Source organism: Cercospora kikuchii (genome assembly GCF_019650295.1).
Source record: "Cercospora kikuchii DNA, contig_00006, whole genome shotgun sequence".
Lineage (NCBI taxonomy): Eukaryota > Fungi > Ascomycota > Dothideomycetes > Mycosphaerellales > Mycosphaerellaceae > Cercospora > Cercospora kikuchii.
This window is the reverse complement of record NW_025408587.1, coordinates 1,323,472-1,342,912: the sequence shown is the minus strand read 5'-3', so window position 1 is coordinate 1,342,912 and position 19,441 is coordinate 1,323,472. Positions and strand designations below refer to the sequence as shown.

At 53.4% G+C, this 19,441-nt stretch overlaps 12 protein-coding genes across 12 annotated transcripts; 8 read left to right on the top strand and 4 right to left on the bottom strand.

The window, feature by feature from the left end:
* Nucleotides 1-177: 177 nt before the first annotated feature.
* CKM354_000944500 (uncharacterized protein) lies at nt 178-828 on the bottom strand (the record flags this gene model as incomplete). Its single annotated transcript, XM_044804868.1, has 4 exons — nt 178-213; nt 268-459; nt 509-647; nt 698-828. The coding sequence occupies 4 exons, from the start codon at nt 826-828 to the stop codon at nt 178-180; spliced, it is 498 nt and encodes a 165-aa protein (XP_044660803.1).
* A 644-nt stretch (nt 829-1,472) lies between these two features.
* Nucleotides 1,473-2,710, bottom strand: CKM354_000944400 (uncharacterized protein; the record flags this gene model as incomplete). The annotated part of the gene is made up of 7 exons (XM_044804867.1): nt 1,473-1,560; nt 1,614-1,828; nt 1,887-1,930; nt 1,991-2,040; nt 2,146-2,195; nt 2,248-2,592; nt 2,657-2,710. 7 exons carry the CDS (start codon nt 2,708-2,710, stop codon nt 1,473-1,475), a joined length of 846 nt encoding a protein of 281 aa, XP_044660802.1.
* Nucleotides 2,711-3,460: 750 nt separating this feature from the next.
* CKM354_000944300 (uncharacterized protein) lies at nt 3,461-5,080 on the top strand (the record flags this gene model as incomplete). The annotated part of the gene is made up of 2 exons (XM_044804866.1): nt 3,461-4,255; nt 4,310-5,080. The coding sequence occupies 2 exons, from the start codon at nt 3,461-3,463 to the stop codon at nt 5,078-5,080; spliced, it is 1,566 nt and encodes a 521-aa protein (XP_044660801.1).
* A 727-nt stretch (nt 5,081-5,807) lies between these two features.
* Nucleotides 5,808-6,303, top strand: CKM354_000944200 (uncharacterized protein; the record flags this gene model as incomplete). Its single annotated transcript, XM_044804865.1, has 2 exons — nt 5,808-5,880; nt 5,936-6,303. The coding sequence occupies 2 exons, from the start codon at nt 5,808-5,810 to the stop codon at nt 6,301-6,303; spliced, it is 441 nt and encodes a 146-aa protein (XP_044660800.1).
* Nucleotides 6,304-7,296: 993 nt separating this feature from the next.
* Nucleotides 7,297-9,660, top strand: CKM354_000944100 (uncharacterized protein; the record flags this gene model as incomplete). The annotated part of the gene is made up of 3 exons (XM_044804864.1): nt 7,297-7,444; nt 7,501-7,883; nt 7,933-9,660. 3 exons carry the CDS (start codon nt 7,297-7,299, stop codon nt 9,658-9,660), a joined length of 2,259 nt encoding a protein of 752 aa, XP_044660799.1.
* A 655-nt stretch (nt 9,661-10,315) lies between these two features.
* Nucleotides 10,316-11,497, top strand: CKM354_000944000 (uncharacterized protein; the record flags this gene model as incomplete). The annotated part of the gene is made up of 1 exon (XM_044804863.1): nt 10,316-11,497. The coding sequence occupies one exon, from the start codon at nt 10,316-10,318 to the stop codon at nt 11,495-11,497; it is 1,182 nt and encodes a 393-aa protein (XP_044660798.1).
* A 482-nt stretch (nt 11,498-11,979) lies between these two features.
* Nucleotides 11,980-12,828, bottom strand: CKM354_000943900 (uncharacterized protein; the record flags this gene model as incomplete). The annotated part of the gene is made up of 1 exon (XM_044804862.1): nt 11,980-12,828. The coding sequence occupies one exon, from the start codon at nt 12,826-12,828 to the stop codon at nt 11,980-11,982; it is 849 nt and encodes a 282-aa protein (XP_044660797.1).
* A 347-nt stretch (nt 12,829-13,175) lies between these two features.
* Nucleotides 13,176-13,916, top strand: CKM354_000943800 (uncharacterized protein; the record flags this gene model as incomplete). Its single annotated transcript, XM_044804861.1, has 2 exons — nt 13,176-13,704; nt 13,756-13,916. 2 exons carry the CDS (start codon nt 13,176-13,178, stop codon nt 13,914-13,916), a joined length of 690 nt encoding a protein of 229 aa, XP_044660796.1.
* Nucleotides 13,917-14,194: 278 nt separating this feature from the next.
* CKM354_000943700 (uncharacterized protein) lies at nt 14,195-15,292 on the top strand (the record flags this gene model as incomplete). The annotated part of the gene is made up of 1 exon (XM_044804860.1): nt 14,195-15,292. The coding sequence occupies one exon, from the start codon at nt 14,195-14,197 to the stop codon at nt 15,290-15,292; it is 1,098 nt and encodes a 365-aa protein (XP_044660795.1).
* A 266-nt stretch (nt 15,293-15,558) lies between these two features.
* On the bottom strand, nt 15,559-16,438 carry CKM354_000943600 (proteasome core particle subunit alpha 6; the record flags this gene model as incomplete). The annotated part of the gene is made up of 3 exons (XM_044804859.1): nt 15,559-16,173; nt 16,230-16,341; nt 16,401-16,438. 3 exons carry the CDS (start codon nt 16,436-16,438, stop codon nt 15,559-15,561), a joined length of 765 nt encoding a protein of 254 aa, XP_044660794.1.
* A 364-nt stretch (nt 16,439-16,802) lies between these two features.
* On the top strand, nt 16,803-17,304 carry CKM354_000943500 (uncharacterized protein; the record flags this gene model as incomplete). Its single annotated transcript, XM_044804858.1, has 3 exons — nt 16,803-16,838; nt 16,888-17,101; nt 17,171-17,304. 3 exons carry the CDS (start codon nt 16,803-16,805, stop codon nt 17,302-17,304), a joined length of 384 nt encoding a protein of 127 aa, XP_044660793.1.
* A 452-nt stretch (nt 17,305-17,756) lies between these two features.
* On the top strand, nt 17,757-18,959 carry CKM354_000943400 (uncharacterized protein; the record flags this gene model as incomplete). The annotated part of the gene is made up of 2 exons (XM_044804857.1): nt 17,757-18,287; nt 18,369-18,959. 2 exons carry the CDS (start codon nt 17,757-17,759, stop codon nt 18,957-18,959), a joined length of 1,122 nt encoding a protein of 373 aa, XP_044660792.1.
* Between the last annotated feature and the right edge of the window lie 482 nt (nt 18,960-19,441).

The window sequence follows — 19,441 nt, the reverse complement described above, 5'->3', positions numbered from 1 at the left end:
CCACCACTTGGCGGTCGTCATTCCATCATGCGGCTATTAATGATGCTTCGTCGTACAGTACAGCTAGTGATAATGCTCGCTGGCACTATGCAGTCACTCAAATACCCATGCAAGCTCGCGTGGCCTTTGCCAGCAGCAGTTGCAAACATTTTGATCGCATTCTCCATGCGGCCCTGTTCAGTCTGTCGGCTCATCACCGGTGGTGAGCCAGATCTGTAGTGGAAGCGTTAGTCTTTGCAGCAACGACAAGAGGCGTGACCAGCTCACCTTGAACTCGTCTTCGGTAATGGTACGAAAGGAGTTGTCGGAGATCTCCTGAGTCTGGTTGTCGCTCAATCTGGCGCCAGTGACGATGACATCTGCCTCTGACATCTTCTTGGTGGTCGAGGCGGCACCGTGGTTCGTGGCTGTCTGCTCCATGAGTTCGCGCTTCAGCTTCATGGAACCGATGAAGCACATCTGTTGCCTCAGTCAGCTTTGAGTGGCGATCAGCAACAGGGAAACTGACTTTCTTGCCCAGGAACACGTCGTCGACGCCCTCCAGTGGCTGAGCATCAGGCTTGGTGGTCTTTGCCTTCTTTGTGGGTGCTGCACCAGATTCGCCGGAGGATGAGGTTCGCTTCTTCGTACCCTTCTTGCCGGTCGTTCTGGCTTTCTGTCAGTAACGGTGCCAAATTGCGCAGTCGCTGGAACTCACCTCAGCTCATGCTCCTCAACGGAAGCACCTTCAATGGCGTCGGCAGCGGTGTTTGCAGCATCCTGGGTGGAATGGATGGTTGAGATGCCGTCGGCGGTTGTGACAACGTAAATGGTCTTGTTGACTGCCATTGCGTGTTTGCGCTGGGGAATGGAAGGGGTGAGGGTGCTGTGAAGTGATTGAGACGAAGTGGGTGTGGGTGTTCGAGGAAGAAGAAGAGGTGGACGAGACGAGACGAAGAGGGCAGAGGGCAGAGGGCACAGCAGAGACCCGGACGGACGTTGGCTGCACTGCAGCTTCCTGAGGAAGGCGCGTCAGGCAGCGGCGCGCATTGACACCGCACCTTCCTGACTTCACTTCGCTGCTTCGCGCGATGAGTCGCGTGTCGCGTGCCGTGTTCGCCATTGCATGCTCTTGTTGGTCTCGGTGACAATCCACAGTCAAAACCGAGCCGCCGCTCATGCACGCCGTCGCGAAGCACAAATGCATTGAATCCCTCTGAGCTTTCCGACCGGTCGAGCCCGAGTGCGCGCGAGCGAGCGCACTTCTCACGCATAGCCTACAGCCCGCGTGGGCAATTCCAAGTCACACTGCAACGTTTGTGAGAAGAGTGTCTGCTGGAGCGGTGGTGGTTCGTTCCGGGAAAGGCACGACTACACAGATATCATCACCTCTGTCTTCATTTCATGACCTATGTATCTATGCAAATTAGCTGCAGCGGATCGGAGGATTCCGCAACCACCCCTGCGTGGACCTTCATGCTTCTCTGTGATTACTACTTCGACTTGGGATTGACACTCGGTACATCGCTTGCTGTGGCGACGGTGGAGCCCGCATCGACAGGTAAGATAACTCCAGTCATCCTGCAGTCATTAGCTCAGCGCCCGGCATATTCGCCAGAGGAGGGCATACGCACCATCGAGCTTCATCTCCCGCAAGAAACCGAATTGCGCCTCCGACATCCCAACCTGTTCCCTCTGTCTTCAGGAGACTCCTGTTCTTCCTCGATTCACGAGCTTCTTCCGACATGCCAGGTCCGTACATCATCGGCGTATATACCATACCGGGACAAACACAATTGACACGAACGCCGTCCGGTGCGTGATGGCTAGCCATAGCTCTAGTCATGTTCTGCGGCATAGTCAGTGTCTTCGTACATCACAAAGGTCAATTGATCGCTTCCACTCACAACAACCGCACCTTTCGAAGTGGGATAAAGCAAATGCGGATTGCCTATTGTTTGTGAGTCTCAGATTCCAACGAGCATGAGGAGTCCTTTGATGAGAGACCTACCACCACGAATGCCCGCGACAGAGGCAATATTGACAATACTGCCCCGCCATCTGTCGTGCAGAGAGCAGTCAGCATAAGTCGTTCCTTGATCCCACAACGGTCTATGGGTAGGGCCCTCCGTATCAACAAGACGCTCGGGAAGGGTCTTCGCTTACTGCCCATCGTTCTTCTTCATTTCGGGGATCGCGTATTTGGCCATCATGACCTATTTTCGTGAGCGTGCGTACGCGAGTATATCGCCACGTTCGACTGCTCACCATGCTGCCAACATTGATCTCCATGCCCTTTGCAAATTCCACCATGTCTACCTCCACAGCAGTCCCAGTCGCTCCCCCAACGCCCACGACATTGACAAGAATGTCTAGACGCCCAAACTTTTCAATAGCAGTACTTACAATGCCCTTGCATTCAGCTTCGTTTGTAACGTCGGCTGCAACAGCAACAGCCTGACCGAAGCCATCTTGCTCAATCATTTCCACTGTTCGTTGAGCAAGCTCATGTTTAATGTCGACGCAGACCACGCTGCAGCCAGCTTCGGCCAATAGAATGGCACCAGCTCTGCCATTGCCTATGCCATCCCCTAAAGCACCAGCACCAGTGACCTAGAGATCTTACTTTGAGCACTTGTGTCTACCACTCAGTGATGCTCGGTGATGCTGCACTTACGATTGCTGTTCGGCCCTTCAACGACCGGGTAGGCCTTGGAAAAGTCTCGGTCATGTTGACGTGCCGTGTCTTGCGTAGACTGCGCAGTCCTCACAATCTACCCTCACAGTTCAAGACCCTTCCCGTACACCAACTCAGGTGTTGGGTGGCAGAAGTGGCAGCAGCTTGGTACGATGTGGGGTGCGGGGATGTCACTGGCCGCCGATTATAGGTCGCTGAACTGATGCAGTCAGGCATCGCAAAGCTCTAGCCATGCCCGAGGTTCGGCCAGGCCCATTCCTTGGATCATACGCACGGATGGCGCAATGCGGTAGTTGAGCTTGTCATGCTGCTTGTATGGTTGCCAATGCTGGAGTATCCATTTCTTCACGACAGATATGAAAGTCGTTGTTGCCTCTTCGAGGTTGAGGAATTCAAAGTTTTCCGGGGACATTTCCCGGATCGACAGGTCGTCGACCACACAACATCCACCATACCAGGATGACGATGCATCATGATTGAGGGTCGAACAGTGCGAATAAGCGAATGTCAATCGCGACAAGGCGCCTAAAGTTTGAGCCCCCCAAGGATCACCGCATGACAAGTGCACGCGCCGATGCCTCTCGCAACGGCCCATCATCCGCCGTAGACCGCCACCACTGGCACGAAGATAAGAGCTGCTTCTCTTGCAAGTTGCAGCAAGACAAAGCGGACTGTCTACAAGAAAACAGTCACGTCGTGTCTCTGTGTCGACGGGATCTGCCATCTTCATCGTCATCGCGCGCAGCTGAACAGACGCACAGAGGTTGAACACCAATCTTCGCCATGCCCACGCTGTCGCTGGTCAATTTCAACATCGTCTGCGCGACGCTGGGAGGCTTCATCACAATCTTCGGGCTGGTATCATATCTTCTCAAGGAGAAATATTACTTGTCAGAAGCACTTATTAGCACCATAGCAGGTCTGCTGTTCAGCCCTCACGCCGCGAACTTTATTCGACCACTCGACTATGCGGATAATAACCCCGAGGATCTGGAAACCATTACGCTCTACTTCACACGACTAGTCCTTGGCGTACAACTTGTGCTTGCTGGAGTCCAGTTGCCGAGCAAGTACCTATGGACAGAACGGAAAAGCTTGGCTATGCTGGTGGGGCCAGGCATGTGTATGATGTGGATCACTACATCGCTACTTGTTTGGGCGCTTGTGCCAAAGATCAATTTTGTCATGGCGATGAGTATTGGAGCCTGCGTTACACCCACGGATCCTATCCTCAGCAACAGTATTGTCAAGGGCAAGTTTGCAGACAAAAACATTCCTCGTCCTTTGCAGAAGATCATTATTGCGGAGTCTGGCGCAAATGATGGCCTTGGATATCCATTTCTCTTCCTAGGATTGTATTTACTCAAATACGCCGGCGAAGGAGGCTTCGGACAAAAGCACATTGGCGTGGGCTATGCAATGGGACTATGGTTTGGAGAGACATGGGCGTACACCATCGTTTTATCAGTCGTGTATGGCGCAATTGTCGGCTGGGTTGCGAAAGAGCTGTTGCACTGGGCTGAGGAGCGGCGCTTCGTCGACCGAGAATCATTTCTTGTATTTGCTATCACGCTTGCGGTAAGCTGAATCGACACGTTTCATTGAGGCAACAGGCAACTGACACTGAAACAGCTCTTCATTGTAGGCACCGTGGGATTAATTGGATCGGATGACGTGTTAGCTTGCTTCATTGCAGGCAACGTCTTCACCTGGGATGACTGGTTCAGGGTCGAAACAGAGGACGACTCTCTACAGCCGACGATCGACATGCTACTCAATGTGTCTGTCTTCATGTGGTTCGGCGCAGTCTGTCCTTGGCACAAGTTCGTGGACAACGAGGCGATTCCCATCTATCGATTAATCCCGCTCGGAATTCTCGTCCTTCTCTTGCGCCGGCTGCCCATGGTCTTTCTCTTCCGAAAGCAAATTCATCAACTTGAAGATTGGAAGCAGACGGCTTTCACTGGCTGGTTTGGACCCATTGGAGTGTCCGCGATATTTTATCTGTACGTGTCTCGGGAATTCCTTCGAGAGGTAATGGCGGACAATCATGAGCGCTCCGACGCTCACCACCTGTCCGAAGCTCTTTTGGTGATCGTCTGGTTCCTTTGCATATGCTCGATCGTGTGTCACGGGCTCTCTGTGCCAGTTGGAAAGCTCGGGTTCCATCTCCCAAGAACGATTTCCATGGCTCTATCCTCGGAGAGACCTTCACGGTCGCCCAGCATAGCGCGATCTGGACCTCTGCCATTGCCACCGCGTCTTATCGATACTCGAATTCGATCATCTGAGCCATCATCGGGAACCGTCACACCTCCAGTAGTCGCCGAGCAACGGACAATCAGGTTTCCAGATGAGGAGGATCTTCGAAGGAAGACACAGATGGAACGGACCACTTGTTGAGGTTTGCGAAAGAGATCTCATACTCGGACTGTCGTATGGCCAGACGGGAGTGCCAAGAGCTTGCTCACGATGCATTGCTCAGTGAAGAGAATGCAATTGAGCTCAGAAATAATTGCGCACGCTGCCATCCCAAGCCAGCTATGCTTACATGACCACGTGCTGCATTTGGAGCTTTGCGTTCTGGAGCCTCCGGCATCAGCCTGAAACGGTCGAGAAGGCTGAGCCTCCTGAGAGCTAACAAGGCGCTAGAAGCTCTGGAATCGCGATTCTGGTCTTTGCAGACTTGCTCAAGTTTGAACGCCTTTGGAGATCATGCAATACGGATGTCTTCACTGATGCGCTTCGAACGATCTATAGCAGGCGGTGTCGTTAAAGGATCTCTTGAACGTCATTGTACGACCAGAATCTGCAGATGCGGCTCATCCACGCGGCCCACGAGGTGAAGTGTCGCCTCAACCGTGTAAGAAAGATTAAGCCTTGAGCTCGTGAATGACCACGGACCAATAAGAATTGTGCGACGTAAGCGGGGCCACTGCCTCAGAAACGGCTCAGCCCAGATTTAGATCAAAGAGCTCGCAAGGTTTGAGCGCGGGGGTGTTTATAACAGTGGTCCCAGTCTTCGCGTTCTCTTTGTTTCTACAGTACTCGTCATCAACCACAATATCGCCGTTGAAGATCAACATCAATATCATCCACCAACAGAAGCTTTACCTAAACATCCGCAATCATGGCTGCTGTGTGTCCTGTTGTCGGAACGACCACCAATGTCCTCCCTCCTTCCCATCCTGAGATCCCACACGGTGAGTAGGCCACGAAGCAAGCTTTGCACGGACTTTCACTGACCAACAACTGCAGATTCCGAGGCTCGCTGCCCTGTCACAAACGCCAAAGTCGAGCATCACGACAACATTATCCACAACCATCCTTCCGAGATCCAGGAGCCTGGAAGCAAGAAGGATGCCATGGATGCCTCGCAGTGCCCTGCACTTAAGAATGCTGCCAGCAGCGGCGACTCTATCACCGATGCTGTGTGCCCTGTCGTCGGAGCAGTGAACAGCCACCTCCCACCTCAGCACCCCGCTTTAACTGAAAAGGAAGCGGGAGCGGTGTGTCCAGTCACGAATGCCACTTTGGACCACCACAAGGCGAAGGTCCATCAGCACAAGCAGGTTGCGAACAATGCTTCTGCGGCGCAGTGCCCTGTTGCTGGCGCGAGGGCTTGAAATATCGGTATGGGATAAGTTTTGAGGGCGTTGATGTGATGGGAATGATACGATACCATGGCTGTAGATATGAGGACTTCTGTTGTACCGAGTCGAACTTTTCGGCAATCAAACTTTACCTACCAACCAGATCAGCTGCAAAATTTTTTTGCCGCGTTCAGACAATGTTCTTGGATGGCGTCCAATGATGCCTCCGCTCGATGCCCTTCGGCGTAAATGTGAATGGCTGGCAAATAAGCCCATGGCTGTTTTATTAGTGAGGTTCCTGATGAGGATGAAGGTGTCGCTCGGTGTGCCCTGTGATGGGCAGGAGAAATTCATATTCGCAGGGCTATAGGCGGGTCCTCTTGTCCAAAGCATTTCAATAGCCCACAGCAGGATGTGGCCTCAGCTGCACTTGTGTGCTAGAAAGGCTTGAACACGATCTCTGGCATGTTCGAGCTCCAGTTTGAATGCCTACCCGAAGCCGGTTCCATGAGCACATTGTGATATGCGTACTCAGCGCTAGGCAACCGTGAGCTTATATGAGCGATTGAACGGCATAGCACTGCGGGCAGGAGGGCCGATTGCAGCGCTGCCCGGCAGATGCCTCGAGGCACGCAGAGATGAAATGTGTGTTGGTGTAAATGTAGCAGCCATCGGTAAGGAAAGCACGTCTCATTGCTCAAAAGGCTACGTTTTCCAGCTATGGCGCCATGACTTCGCTCTTGGATCCATAATAGAGTACGACTGGTATACTGACCAAGCGACCACAATAAACAGAATCCGAAATGAGTGAAGAGAGAAGGTAGAATTGGTGTGCACAGAATTCAAGGTTATAAGGAAGAGAAGGGCCCAGCCGAACCAATGGGAGGAAAGAACTTTCCACTGACACGGAAAGCTCCCTCCTCATGTAGGTAATCGACTTTGAGAACGCCATCGTCTACACACCACGGCCACACGCCACTCTCTTCTCCCTCTCTCCGAGCACGACAGTGAGGCCAGCGTAACACAATGCGGTCCCATCTGTTGCGCTCAATACCGCGCACGCCTGCGCTGGCCGCCCGCAATGGCTCCCGGGCGGCGCGCACCTTTGCCACGACCGCACAACGCCAGGCCGACGTCGAGCTCACAGTAGATGGAAGGAAGGTCTCAGTGCCAGGTACGCGGCAGAAATGGCTAGGAATACAATGATGGCGAGCTGACAATGTGGTATAGCCGGCACCGCGCTCATCCAGGCATGCGAGAAAGCTGGAGCTACCGTGCCCCGATACTGCTACCACGAGAAACTCATGATTGCCGGCAACTGCAGAATGTGCCTCGTCGAAGTTGAACGCGCCCCGAAACCTGTAGCATCATGTGCCTGGCCCGTACAACCCGGAATGGTCGTGAAGACGGATAGTCCGCTTGCCCACAAGGCCCGCGAAGGTGTCATGGAATTCCTGCTGGCGAACCACCCATTGGACTGCCCCATTTGCGATCAGGGTGGCGAGTGTGATTTGCAAGATCAGAGCATGAGATACGGAGCAGACCGTGGGCGATTTCACGAGTTGAGCGGCAAGAGAGCAGTCGAGGACAAGAACATTGGACCATTGGTCAAGGTAGGATACCGTTTGAGCAAGGCGCCGAGCCACATGCTGACGCTTGCAGACATCCATGAACCGCTGTATTCACTGCACGCGTTGTGTTCGCTTTGCTAATGATGTTGCTGGCGCACCAGAACTCGGCTCAGCGGGACGTGGAAACGACATTCAAATTGGCACATATCTCGAAACCGCACTGGATACTGAGCTCTCTGGAAACGTCATCGACCTCTGCCCTGTTGGTGCTCTGACATCTAAGCCTTATGCATTCCGTGCTCGTCCCTGGGAACTTGGCCACACTGAGACTATCGATGTGATGAATGGCCTTGGAAGCAACATCCGTGCAGACTCGCGAGGACTCCAGGTCATGCGCATTCTTCCCCGCCTGAACGACGATGTCAATGAGGAATGGATTGACGACCGAAGCCGATTCGCCTGCGATGGTCTCAGCACACAACGCCTAACTACTCCCTTGATCCGCCGCGACAACCAATTCCAGCCTGCCACATGGGAGAACGTGCTCGTTGAGATCAAGGACAAGTTTGACGAGCTTCAACCAAAGGGCGACGAGATTAAGTTTGTGGCAGGTGAGCTCGTGGAGACGGAGACTCTGGTCGCTGCTAAGGATCTCGCCAACAAGTTGGGCTCGGAAAACCTTGCTCTTGATTTCATCCAAGGCTCTAGCCCGGTCGCCCACGGTGTTGATATCAAGACTAACTTCTCGTTTAACTCGAAGATTGTTGGAGTGGAAGAGGCTGATGTCATCCTTCTGGTTGGAACCAATCCTCGACACGAAGCTGCTGTGCTGAATGCTAGGATACGCAAGCAATGGCTGCGATCCGACCTCGAAGTCGGACTCGTTGGCGCGGACTTTGAATCCACTTTCGAGTACGAGAATCTCGGAGCCAACGCAAAGGACCTCAAGAGCGCACTCAGCGGTTCCTTTGGGGATAAATTGAAGAACGCACAGCGCCCACTGATCATTGTTGGTTCTGGAGTCACTGAACACAAGGACGCCAAGTCCATATACGAGACCGTCGGATCGTACGTCGAGAAGAACAAGGCTAACTTCCAGACCCCAGAATGGAACGGCTACAATGTTCTGCAGCGTGCAGCCTCGCGCGCTGGTGCGTACGAAGTCGGCTTCACCGTGCACAACCCAGAGACCACCAACACGAAAGCGAAAGTCATGTGGCTGCTCGGCGCAGACGAAATCGATGCTGCCGATATTCCCAAGGATACATTCGTTATCTACCAGGGACACCACGGTGATCGTGGCGCGGCTCTGGCTGATGTCGTCCTTCCAGGAGCTGCATATACCGAGAAGGGTGCCACATATGTGAACACCGAAGGCCGTGTGCAAATGTCTCGTGCAGTCACGTCCGTATATGGAGCGGCGCGAGAGGACTGGAAGATCATCCGCGCTGTTTCAGAAGCGCTTGGCCAACCATTGCCATATGACGACGTCGAAGCCCTTCGCGACCGCATGGAGGAGATCTCACCAGCACTCCGAAGATATGATATCGTTGAGCCTACGTCAAAGGAACTACAAGCTCTCAGCAAGGTCCAACTTGTTGAGCAGAACAAGGGCGCGACCATTTCGGGCGAACCTCTCAAGAAGCCCATTGAGAACTTTTACCTGACCAACACAATTTCGCGCTCGTCGCCCACGATGGCGAGATGTTCAGCCGCAAAGGCTGCAAAAGACCCTTCAACGAATTTCATGGCGCCCGGAGAACCAAATGTCACGCCCTACTACGGGCCTCCCGAGCTTGCGGCGGGGGCGAGTGCTTGAGTGGGAGGTTAGTGGTAGAAGTTTGGGCTGTATATATGGCGCTCGAGGCGTTGAACGAAGCAGCATGTATGTATACCATGAATACAGCTTTCCCTGTGTGTGCACAAGCCCATCTCCGTTTCATTCTGCGCCGATGCAGTAGCGCCGACCTCGATGATTGTGGCTGCTAGACGTGGGGTCATGCCGAAGTCGTGCGCTCAGTCTTGTTGCCTTGTGACCTGCGAGGATGAGGGTGAGTATTCCAGTTCAGTTGAAAACCACCAGTACTCTGCAGTGCTACACCGCAGTTCGGTGCAACATACAGACCGCCGTCTTGAAATCCTCGACGAACTAGCCCACTGTCGACGGAACGCAATCGGGTTAAACCCACTCGGCAGTCACGCCGTTTCGCCAGAACGTCGATCGCAGTCACGCCCACGTGCTAGCGTCGCCACAGAATACTCGTCAGTCTCAGAGGCAGGCCGACAGGCAGCGCGACATCAACGTCGCACCTCTTTGCATTGCCCGCTCGCTTCCTTTGCGTGCTGCCGGCGTGCCGCTGCTGCCAGACGACACAGGCACCGAATCCGCCGCTGCCGCCCTATCACAGTTCAAAGACCATGACCAGGGTTCCGCCGTTCTCTACGAACTGCATTGTCTACGTCCGCCCGTCTTCATGTCCACCCTAACTTCCTCTCCCTCGCACTCCCCTCGCAACCCCTTCCACCACCCGAGTCCGCGCGCGTCGTACAGCGGCTCAGCGTCCAGCGCTCGCTCCCCCGCCGCGACCCGCCACTCTCCGCGCGCCTTCTCCACCCATTCGCCGCGTCGAACACTCCATGCGCAGAGCAGCACCGCGCCGCAGCAGCCCCACAAGCACATTCCGTTCACCAGCAGTTCACCCGTCGCTGCCGGGGCGTATGTCAGTACCGGCACACAGTACAGTCCGGACGGTCTCCCACCGACGGCAGGCGCCAAGCTGGCTGTCGCAGTAGGGAAGCCTCCGGGCTCAGAGGTTGGGACGCGCAGTGGGAGGAAGCGCAAGGAGACATTGGCGTCTCCCGACTCGTCGCCAGAGCCCATGAGCGGCGCCAGCGCCTCATCCGGCGCGCCACATGGAACACAGCGAATGCCAGAGGAACCCGATCCGCGATCAGATCCCGCTGGGAACACAGGTGGCTCCTCGCCGGCACTGCAAGAGGCGCGATCTACCCATGGCCATTCCGCCGCTCCGAAGAGATCGAAAGCGGAGCCCGGATCTGTTAAGGCTATGCCAGTCAGATACGAGAAGGCTAGCACGAAAGAACTTGGAGTTCTCGTCTCCAATATGCTCATGGAGCTCATCCGCATCAATGATCAGATCCCTTTACGCGACGGGAGACTGACTCGGTTTCACTCGAGAGCGCCTCCAGGAATCAGTGTATCAGACTACCTGCAGCGCCTGATACAGCATGCAACGCTATCACCACCAATACTCCTTAGCATGGTGTATTATATCGATCGCCTTTGCACGATGTACCCCGCATTCACGATCAATAGCCTCACAGTTCACCGGTTTTTGATAACTGCGGCAACCGTGGCCGCCAAGGGCTTGAGCGACTCCTTCTGGACCAACCCCACTTACGCAAGAATTGGAGGCATACCGGTGTCGGAGTTGGCAACTCTCGAACTTGAGCTCCTACAACGAGTCGACTGGAAGATTGTACCCAAACCCGAGACTCTCGAAGAATACTATCGCAGTCTGGTGGAGAGGACTGAAGGATATGTCATGGAGGCGGGCAGCTCTGGATCAGATAGCAGCAGTATCCTGTCCAGCGAGACTGGCAGAAGTGAAGAGATGTCGGAAGGCAATACATGAAACGGCATACCGAACTCAGATTGAAAGAGGGTAGGAACAAGTGAGGCGTCGACGAAAGCCCGTGGCTGCCTTCGACAATATCGATGGATTCAGCTGTACTTGTCGAGCATTGTCGCAACAAGGGATAATAGGGAAGCTCTCTGTCCCCGAGGCGCAGAGCTGATCACGTCGAACAACGCATCGTGCACGAGACTATGGCATACGGCATCAACGCGGCGCGGGTGGAGACTAGGCTGCTACAGGTAGGAACAATGCACGTTCCAAGGAAGGATTTCTGAGCGTTCCTATGCATTAGCGAAGCGATGGAGGTCATGAGGTGCATCGGCTGGAGACATTGGATGATATCAGGTCATCGTCCATTATGACAAAGAGATGCATTTTCTCCCATGCTGCTGGGCCTGATATATTACCTTTAGCCGTTTATCTGCGCCACATACTGAGCAGCCCAGATTGCTGATAGACGCACGAATACCAGCTAGGTATCATCCTGCACGATCATGGCAGTGTGCGTATTTTTGCAACCAAGCATATCCAAAATGAAAGCCTTGAAGGGCCCAATCAGCTTCTTTGAGCTCCTCTCGCTCCTGATCAGTCGCCTTCGCTTTCTCCTCCAGTCTCCACTCTCGCTGCAGTTGAAAATCCTCTCCTTGCACTTGCCATGAAGCATGGACTTGGATCCTGCCAATGTATTTGCTTGCTGTGTCAAGTTTGCTCAAAGCTTTCATCATCCGACAGATTTCACGGACCGTCTCAGCATGGGTCGCACGAGTATAATCGTCTTGGAACGTGACTTTCAAGTGCAAATTGCGCAGGAAGAAAAGCCCCGGTGTGGAGAAGGGAGCGTCATCGTTTAGGAATGTTGGGCCGAGATGAAGGAAGCGAGAGAGGAAGTTGAGAAGTGTTCGAAAAATGTGGCCTGGTTGACGAGGCCAGCCATCGTTTGCGCGGAAGGCTTCGGTGCTGAGGATCTTGAGGTTGACTTGGAGATCTAACGTTGAGTTGGGCTGTAAAGCTAGATTCTGAAGCGTCCATTTGGGCGTGTAAACGTATCCCTTGACGAGGATATCGATCTCGAAGCGGAGTCTTTTGGCGTTGTAGAGTTGGGTTGTGAGGTCTCTTGCTTCGGCGCGGATCTGGCGATTGACTGCAAGGAGGTTGAGGTATTGCCAGTTGGAATGTTCTGACCATAGGTAGAATTGGCCATCGGTTCCTGGAGGAGGTATCGTTCGGAAGGCTCTTGTCGGTGGCGGAGCGCGTATTGTCATTGCTTCGAGCATGATGATGTCGCGTAGTTCGCGCGGCAGACGCAGGAGAGGACTTGTAGATGCCATATTGTCTTGTTGATGTGAAGCCTTGCGATGAGGTATATGCCGTTTATATTTCAATCGATCATGTTGTACTATGCTGTGATTAAGACGGTGAGCAAAACGTGGTGAATAGGAGAGATGCAGAATAGTGCATAGAATTAATTTAATATCGGAATGCAGCTCAATACAAAGCGGTCAGTAAAAGCACAAGCGAGGTTTCAAGTGTGAAGGAAAGGAGCATCTCGTACGACGCAGTGTAAAGAGGGTATTGCCGGATAGATCCGCGGGCGATAAGGCATGTGCATGTGGTGAAGGTCAAACGTTGACCTGGAAGCAACCGATTCGCGACATCGCTTGCAAACACCACCGCCATGGCATCAATACGCAGCGCGCTCGTCCTTGCATGTGCCGCATTGGCATCGGCGGCTAAATTGACAGTCTCCATTCCGCCTTCACAACTGCTGCCGAACCCAGCGACACTTCCGTCAAGCAGTCACGCAGTGCTGCTGGGACCTCCAGGTCTACGACACGACGCTCCCATTCGCAGAGACAACACTTTCCTGTTCGACGATATCCCAGATGGCAGCTACCTGCTCACGATACATTCACGGGACCACTTCTTCCCGCCTTTAAGAGTGGATGTCACGCGAGAAGTGGGTGAAAGCTCGCAAAACATCAGTGCTTGGGCAACTTTCAGAGGCAACGAGTGGGATAATAAAGGGCAGTCTTTCGGGACGGGAAAAGATGAGCTGAAGATTGATGTCAAAGCTGGGGCCGAGAAGCAGTTCTACCAAGAAAGAGGCGGCTTCAACATTCTCAGCTTCTTGAAGAGTCCGATGATTCTGATGGCTTTGGCGTCTTTGGTGCTAGTAGTCGGCATGCCATACCTCATGGAGAACAGTAAGCTTGCAAAGAATAGAACATCCTCAGTTCTGTGCTAATTCATCGCAGTGGATCCGGAAGCAAAGGCAGAGTTCGAGGAGATGAGCGCCAAAAGCCCGCTGTCTGGCAGCTCTGGCGCAGCAGCGCAAATGCAGAATTTCGATCTGGCAGGTTTCCTGGCTGGTACGTCCAAATCGTCGGACGATTCGTCTTCTGCAAGAAAGAAGTAGCTGGAAGACTCCTCTACGTATTCATCGAATGAAGTTAAAACGTCAACATGCTCCCATGACTGCTTTTGCCTGCGTCCAGTTGCCAGGAGAATACCGCTATCTGCTTCTCGGGATTGCGTGCTTCATAACGCAGCCCATGCACATTTGAATCAAATCAGTCTCATAAACCTTTAGGCTAAAGCGGTGCGGAGTTGAGCTCTCGAGCGGCCGCTTAGGCAGGTATAAGAATTCGAGAGCCGGACAGTTTCTCAAGGGGTACTGCACTAAGTCAAGACACCATGGCACCTATCAAAGTTGGACTCATCGGATATGGCTCATCAACAAACACCTTCCACTTGCCATACATCCTTCCCAACCCGGACCTACAAGTCTACGCCTTTCTGCAACGAGCAGAAGCTCCGAAAGGCGATAGCGAACCTCGCAAGCATTGCACCATAGACTATCCTCAAGCCAACCACTATTGTACACCAGAAGACTTCTTCGCCGACTCCGAGATCGAACTTGTTATCGTCTGCACCGGTCATAGCACGCACTCCACATTCGCTGAGCAAGCACTCTCGGCTGGAAAACATGCTGTAGTCGAAAAGCCCTTCACCATCACATCCGCCGAAGCAGACAAGCTCATCGCTCTGTCCAAGAAGACCGGTAAAATCTTAACGTGTTTCCAAAACCGGCGCTACGACTCCGACTTTCGCACACTGAAACACCTCATCGACCAGAAGTCCTTTGGCAAAATCACTGAATTCGAAAACCACTACTCGGTCGACAATCCTCCTTGGATGCACAATAGTAAAAATGCCACAGCCCAACCTGGCGAAGGTCTCCTGTACGGACTTGGCTCCCACTCCATCGACCAAACGCTCCTCCTCTTCGGCGTTCCCAAATCCGTCACAGCCTTCACGCGTTCACTCCTCGTGAAGAACGGCGCAGATGATAGTTTCACCATAATTCTACAGTACGATGGTGATCAAAAAGACCTCCTCGTGACCATAAAAACCACAGCTGTCATTCCACTGCCGACACACAAGATTCTCAAATATCGTGTTTTGGGCACACACGGGACGTTCCACAAGACAGGTGAAGATCCTCAGATTGAGCATTTCTTTGATGGGGTGTCTGTGACGGATGAGGGGAAGTTTGGGGTTGAGCCAGAGAAGTCTCATGGGTGGTTGAGTACGAGGCTGGAAGGGAATAAGTTTGACGGAACGGTGAAGAGTCAGAGAGGGTGTTATGTGGACTACTATCGCGATGTTGTGGCCGCGATACGAGGGGAGAAGGAGGTTGTGGTCAAAGCAGAGGAGTCGAGAAATGGGATTAGGTTGATTGAGCTGGCGTTAGAGAGTGCGGAGAAGGGGGTCACTGTGGCGTGGAGTTAGGAGACATTTTGGTGGGAATGTTATGAGGTAGAGTTCCGGTATTCAGCCATTTCGCATCGCCTCTTGGAAATAGTGATTTGCGGCTCTTCATTTTTGCTCAATAATTCGATCATGTGTCGCAGTGCAACTTCATTCATATGATACATGCGGTGCAGCGTCTATAGCTCATACGTAGCGCCGGTTCACTCATACTCTATCATGCTCGGGTTCGCTGCGTGACATGCGTATGCGACCAGCAAACCCCTCGATCCTTCGTGATGACTGGCTCACGAATCCACTTCCATGCCCTCGGTGCTCTCGCCTCCCTCTGGCTTGTTCTCAAAAGTCGTCTCTAACCAACCTGCAAGCTCTTGTCCCTCGTACAGCTTGAAGTTCTCGCCCACGCCTGTTACCCCTAAGCTGGTGTTGTCCACAGTCAACTCCTTGTCCTGACTCAAGCTGTCCTTGAGCGCGCGCAGAGCGTGCTTGATCAGCTCTTCTCTGCTTGAGCCCTCGAACTCGTCCAGATTCCGCTCGAGATATGTTCTCGCCATCTGTGACCGCGCACCAATACCACATGCAATCATCTCTTGCGTCACACCGCTAGGCTGGAATTCGAAGAGATGTGGTCCCTTTGCGTCCACGCCTGCAATGAGCAGCCCCACTCCGTAGGGGCGCTTTCCATAGTGTTGTGTGTTTGTCTGCGCGCGATCGCCGATACGTGATGTGATTTCGGAAAGAGCGATGGGTCGGCCGTAGGTCAATCGTGAGGCGAGCGATTGTTGCTTCATGAAGTTTGAGAGGACGCGGGCATCGGAGGCAAGGCCAGCGAGAGCAATACCGTAATGAGTATCGATTTCCAGGACCTTGCGTTGGTAGGATGACAGTTCTTCGGCGTTGCGCTGGGAAGGAAATAGATGAGTGTGAGTTCAGCGTTCTATGTGGAAGTGAAGTATACCTTGAGAGCGGCGAGCACGGCGTGCGTCTTGCTGACAATGCCCACAACGACTGAACCTTGCTTGACGGCTTCTTGGGCGTATTCCACCTGAAAGATGCGGCCCTGCGGTGAGCTGCCAGTTGCAGTTAGCCATTTGTACTGTTTCCATCGGCAAGTGTTGCGAGGACGTACAAGGTGACCGAGTCGTTGTCGTAGTTGTTTCTGAACATCTTGCCGCTCTGTTACTATCAGTCCAGGATGAGTCGTTTGTGAGCAGCAGATGGGAAATGCGGCGAAGACGTTGTCACTTGGATCGATGTATCGGCAGGCAGCTTGGGCGACGCGGCGGCTCAGAGCTTCACTCTTGGAGCGTGCACGGACGCGCAGCTCACACACTGAAACACGCGCGCATGTTGGCGACGTCAAGTCCTCCGCTACACACTTCACCTCTCCTCCCCCACCACTCCACCACCACCGCCTGCTCCACCGTCGTCACACAGTGCCATCACAACCGACTTCAGGAACCACGGTCCTCTAGCCCAGGCAGCTACACTTGCGACACACCTCCGACCTATTCCGCCAGCCATGGCTGCTATGGCCGGGCTCAAGACCATCATCGTACTCTCCTTCGTATGTGCTAGTTGGAGATAGATACCCGTGCTATGCTAATGGAGAGTAGATCCTGGCGATTGGCTTCCTCCTCGTCATCCTTTCCTCAGCGCTGTTCGAATCCTACCTCACACTGCTCGTGGTCGCAACCTATGTAATCGCACCTCTACCGAACTGGATATGCTCCAAAGCACAAGCGCACGATGACTTCATGGACAGTGGGAACAACAGCATAGTCGAGCTGGGCAGATTCTTGACAGGCTTCTTGGTGGTGATGGGCATTGGTAGGTCATGCGACACAGCAGAAACCGGTCCCAACAGCGGTAAGAAGACATGCACTGACAACACTGTAGCCCTACCAATCGTCCTCGCACATTGCGATCAGATCAAGATTCCGGCCATGATCATGAGTATCATCGGCGGCCTGCTCATCTACGGCACCATTATATCCTTCGGCTTGTTCTTCCGAGAGCAGGAAGAGTTCTAGAAAGCGAGCCAACTCGCTTGCGCCGCAGCTCTTTATGCACAGACCGAGCGAACCAGCGTCGGAGTTTTCCATCTCATCTCTCATCTTCATAAATAGCACCCTCCAGATGGTCTGACAAGCTGGACCAAGCAGCTCCGTTGCCTCGATCAGAGATGCCTTCAACCGCTCGCTCTACCCCACAAACCTTAGATCCCTGCGCTGCAAACAGAGAGGCATCGCCGCTGTTGCTGTGGACCTGGGCACCTGTTCCTTCCCCTTCTGGGCGCCTCCTTGTTGGTTGCGGCCCTTGCTCCGACATGGTTGTTGTTATGTGATTTCCGCTCACTCCGCACTGTTGATAATCTCGCTCCCAACACACACCGCAACCATTTGGCAAGGAGAGAGACTGACGCTCGTTCATTGAGAAGGCAGCCACCTCTCGCAGCGTGGTCTGCTGTGCGGCGAGCACATTTATGCGAGAAGTGTATGGGCAAGAAATGTCACGCCACGAACCACTATCGCCCATCCCAGAGCTTCTGCTCGAATACGAAGATCCCAGGATGAATAGCCCGTGCTCCGAGAAACGACGCGACACAGGAAGCACTGAAGACGAGGGATATGGATCTGAGACTCACCCACCTGGCATCGAACAGATGCTCGACGGACTCGCCGAAATGTCGCGACGTCTTTCTCTGGCACCCTCCGACCTGTTAAGCATTGATGAGGCACTTCAACTTCCGTTGCAACTACCCTCGGCCAAAGTGCTGGCATCAAAACCAGATCAGCCCGACTTGAGTGGAGAATTGGAATCCTTCTGGCGAACTGTCCGCGACGAGATCTTGAATCTCCGAGCGAGTCGTGATGGAGCTCGAGCAGATGCCGTACTTCTCCTCGACGAACTATCCAAGAAAGCTGGCGAAATCGACGAAAAAGACGCCAAAATTGAACAGCTGAAAGCAGAGCTCGCAGCCGAACGCAAAGCAGGCAAGCAGATATCCGAAGCAGTGAGTAAAGTCATAGGTGGAAGCCCTACCCAAGCCACCACGCGTAAGACAGTGACTACCACTTACACCTATTACTGTTAGATGGAAGATCTTCTGCATTGGGTAGATTCCAATCGCGCATCATCCAGCAAAGCGAGCTCTTCTCGTGAACACTCTTCTCGAGAGCACTCTTCTCGCGAGCATCGTTCATCTCGCGAACGCAATGCCAAAGCGTCATCATCACGAGATGTCACAACCACAACAGAACCGAGACAAAGAAAACCCGAACACCGTGTTCTCGAGAACTTGGACATGATTCCCACCTACGGCGTGGCATTTCGCTCAACTTCGGCTGAAAAGGTCATTGTCTGGAAAGTCCAAGTCGTGGAGTCTTACGAGTCTAATGGTACTCCGATCTACTTTCATGGCAAGCACCTACCAAAAACGCTGAAAGCATATGTCAAATTTCTGCAGTTCTGGTGCAGTGATCGACTTCCCGAGACAGCGAAGTCTGCGATTTGCGTGTGGTGTAATGAGAGGGGCATTCAAACTGTGTGGCATAAGGGCGCTGAAGCGAAGAGGCCTTGTCGGGAGTGTTCTTTGCGAGGACGGCATTGTTTCGCAGTCTGCTTTGGAGTGCTAAGGTGTTTGCCTCTGAGGGATATTGGCGGTTTTATGAAAGGCGAGACGTGATTCTTTCCCGACCGTCTGAGACTGTGACACTACATTTCTTTGTTGCGATATGTTTGGTGCGACTTCAAGAAGGGTTTTGGTGGAGTTTGTCTCACATGGGCCGCTATGATACCCATGCTGTGTTTGCGTTTCGCGGGCTTTACCTCTTCTACTCTTTGCACAAGCGTACGTCCTTCCTCTCAACTCTCCACTACATCTGCCCTGCTATGCTCTCGTATGCTACGCAACCAGATTCACTTGAAGGCCTACGGTACGCATGATAGAACAGGTTCCGCGGGGCCTGGCCTCTTTGAGCCCTGCGTCATAGCCTGGTTCGCTGTTCTGCAGAATGCAGCCGCGCCTCCATCGGAGCTCCCCACCGCCAATCATGCTACGGCTCAGCTGGCGCGGATCAAGTACGACCGCATTCCAAGCCCAATGACGTGTGCTAGTGGACGATGCCAGCAGTGCAGCAGCCATGGCAGGCGTGGGTAGAGCATGTT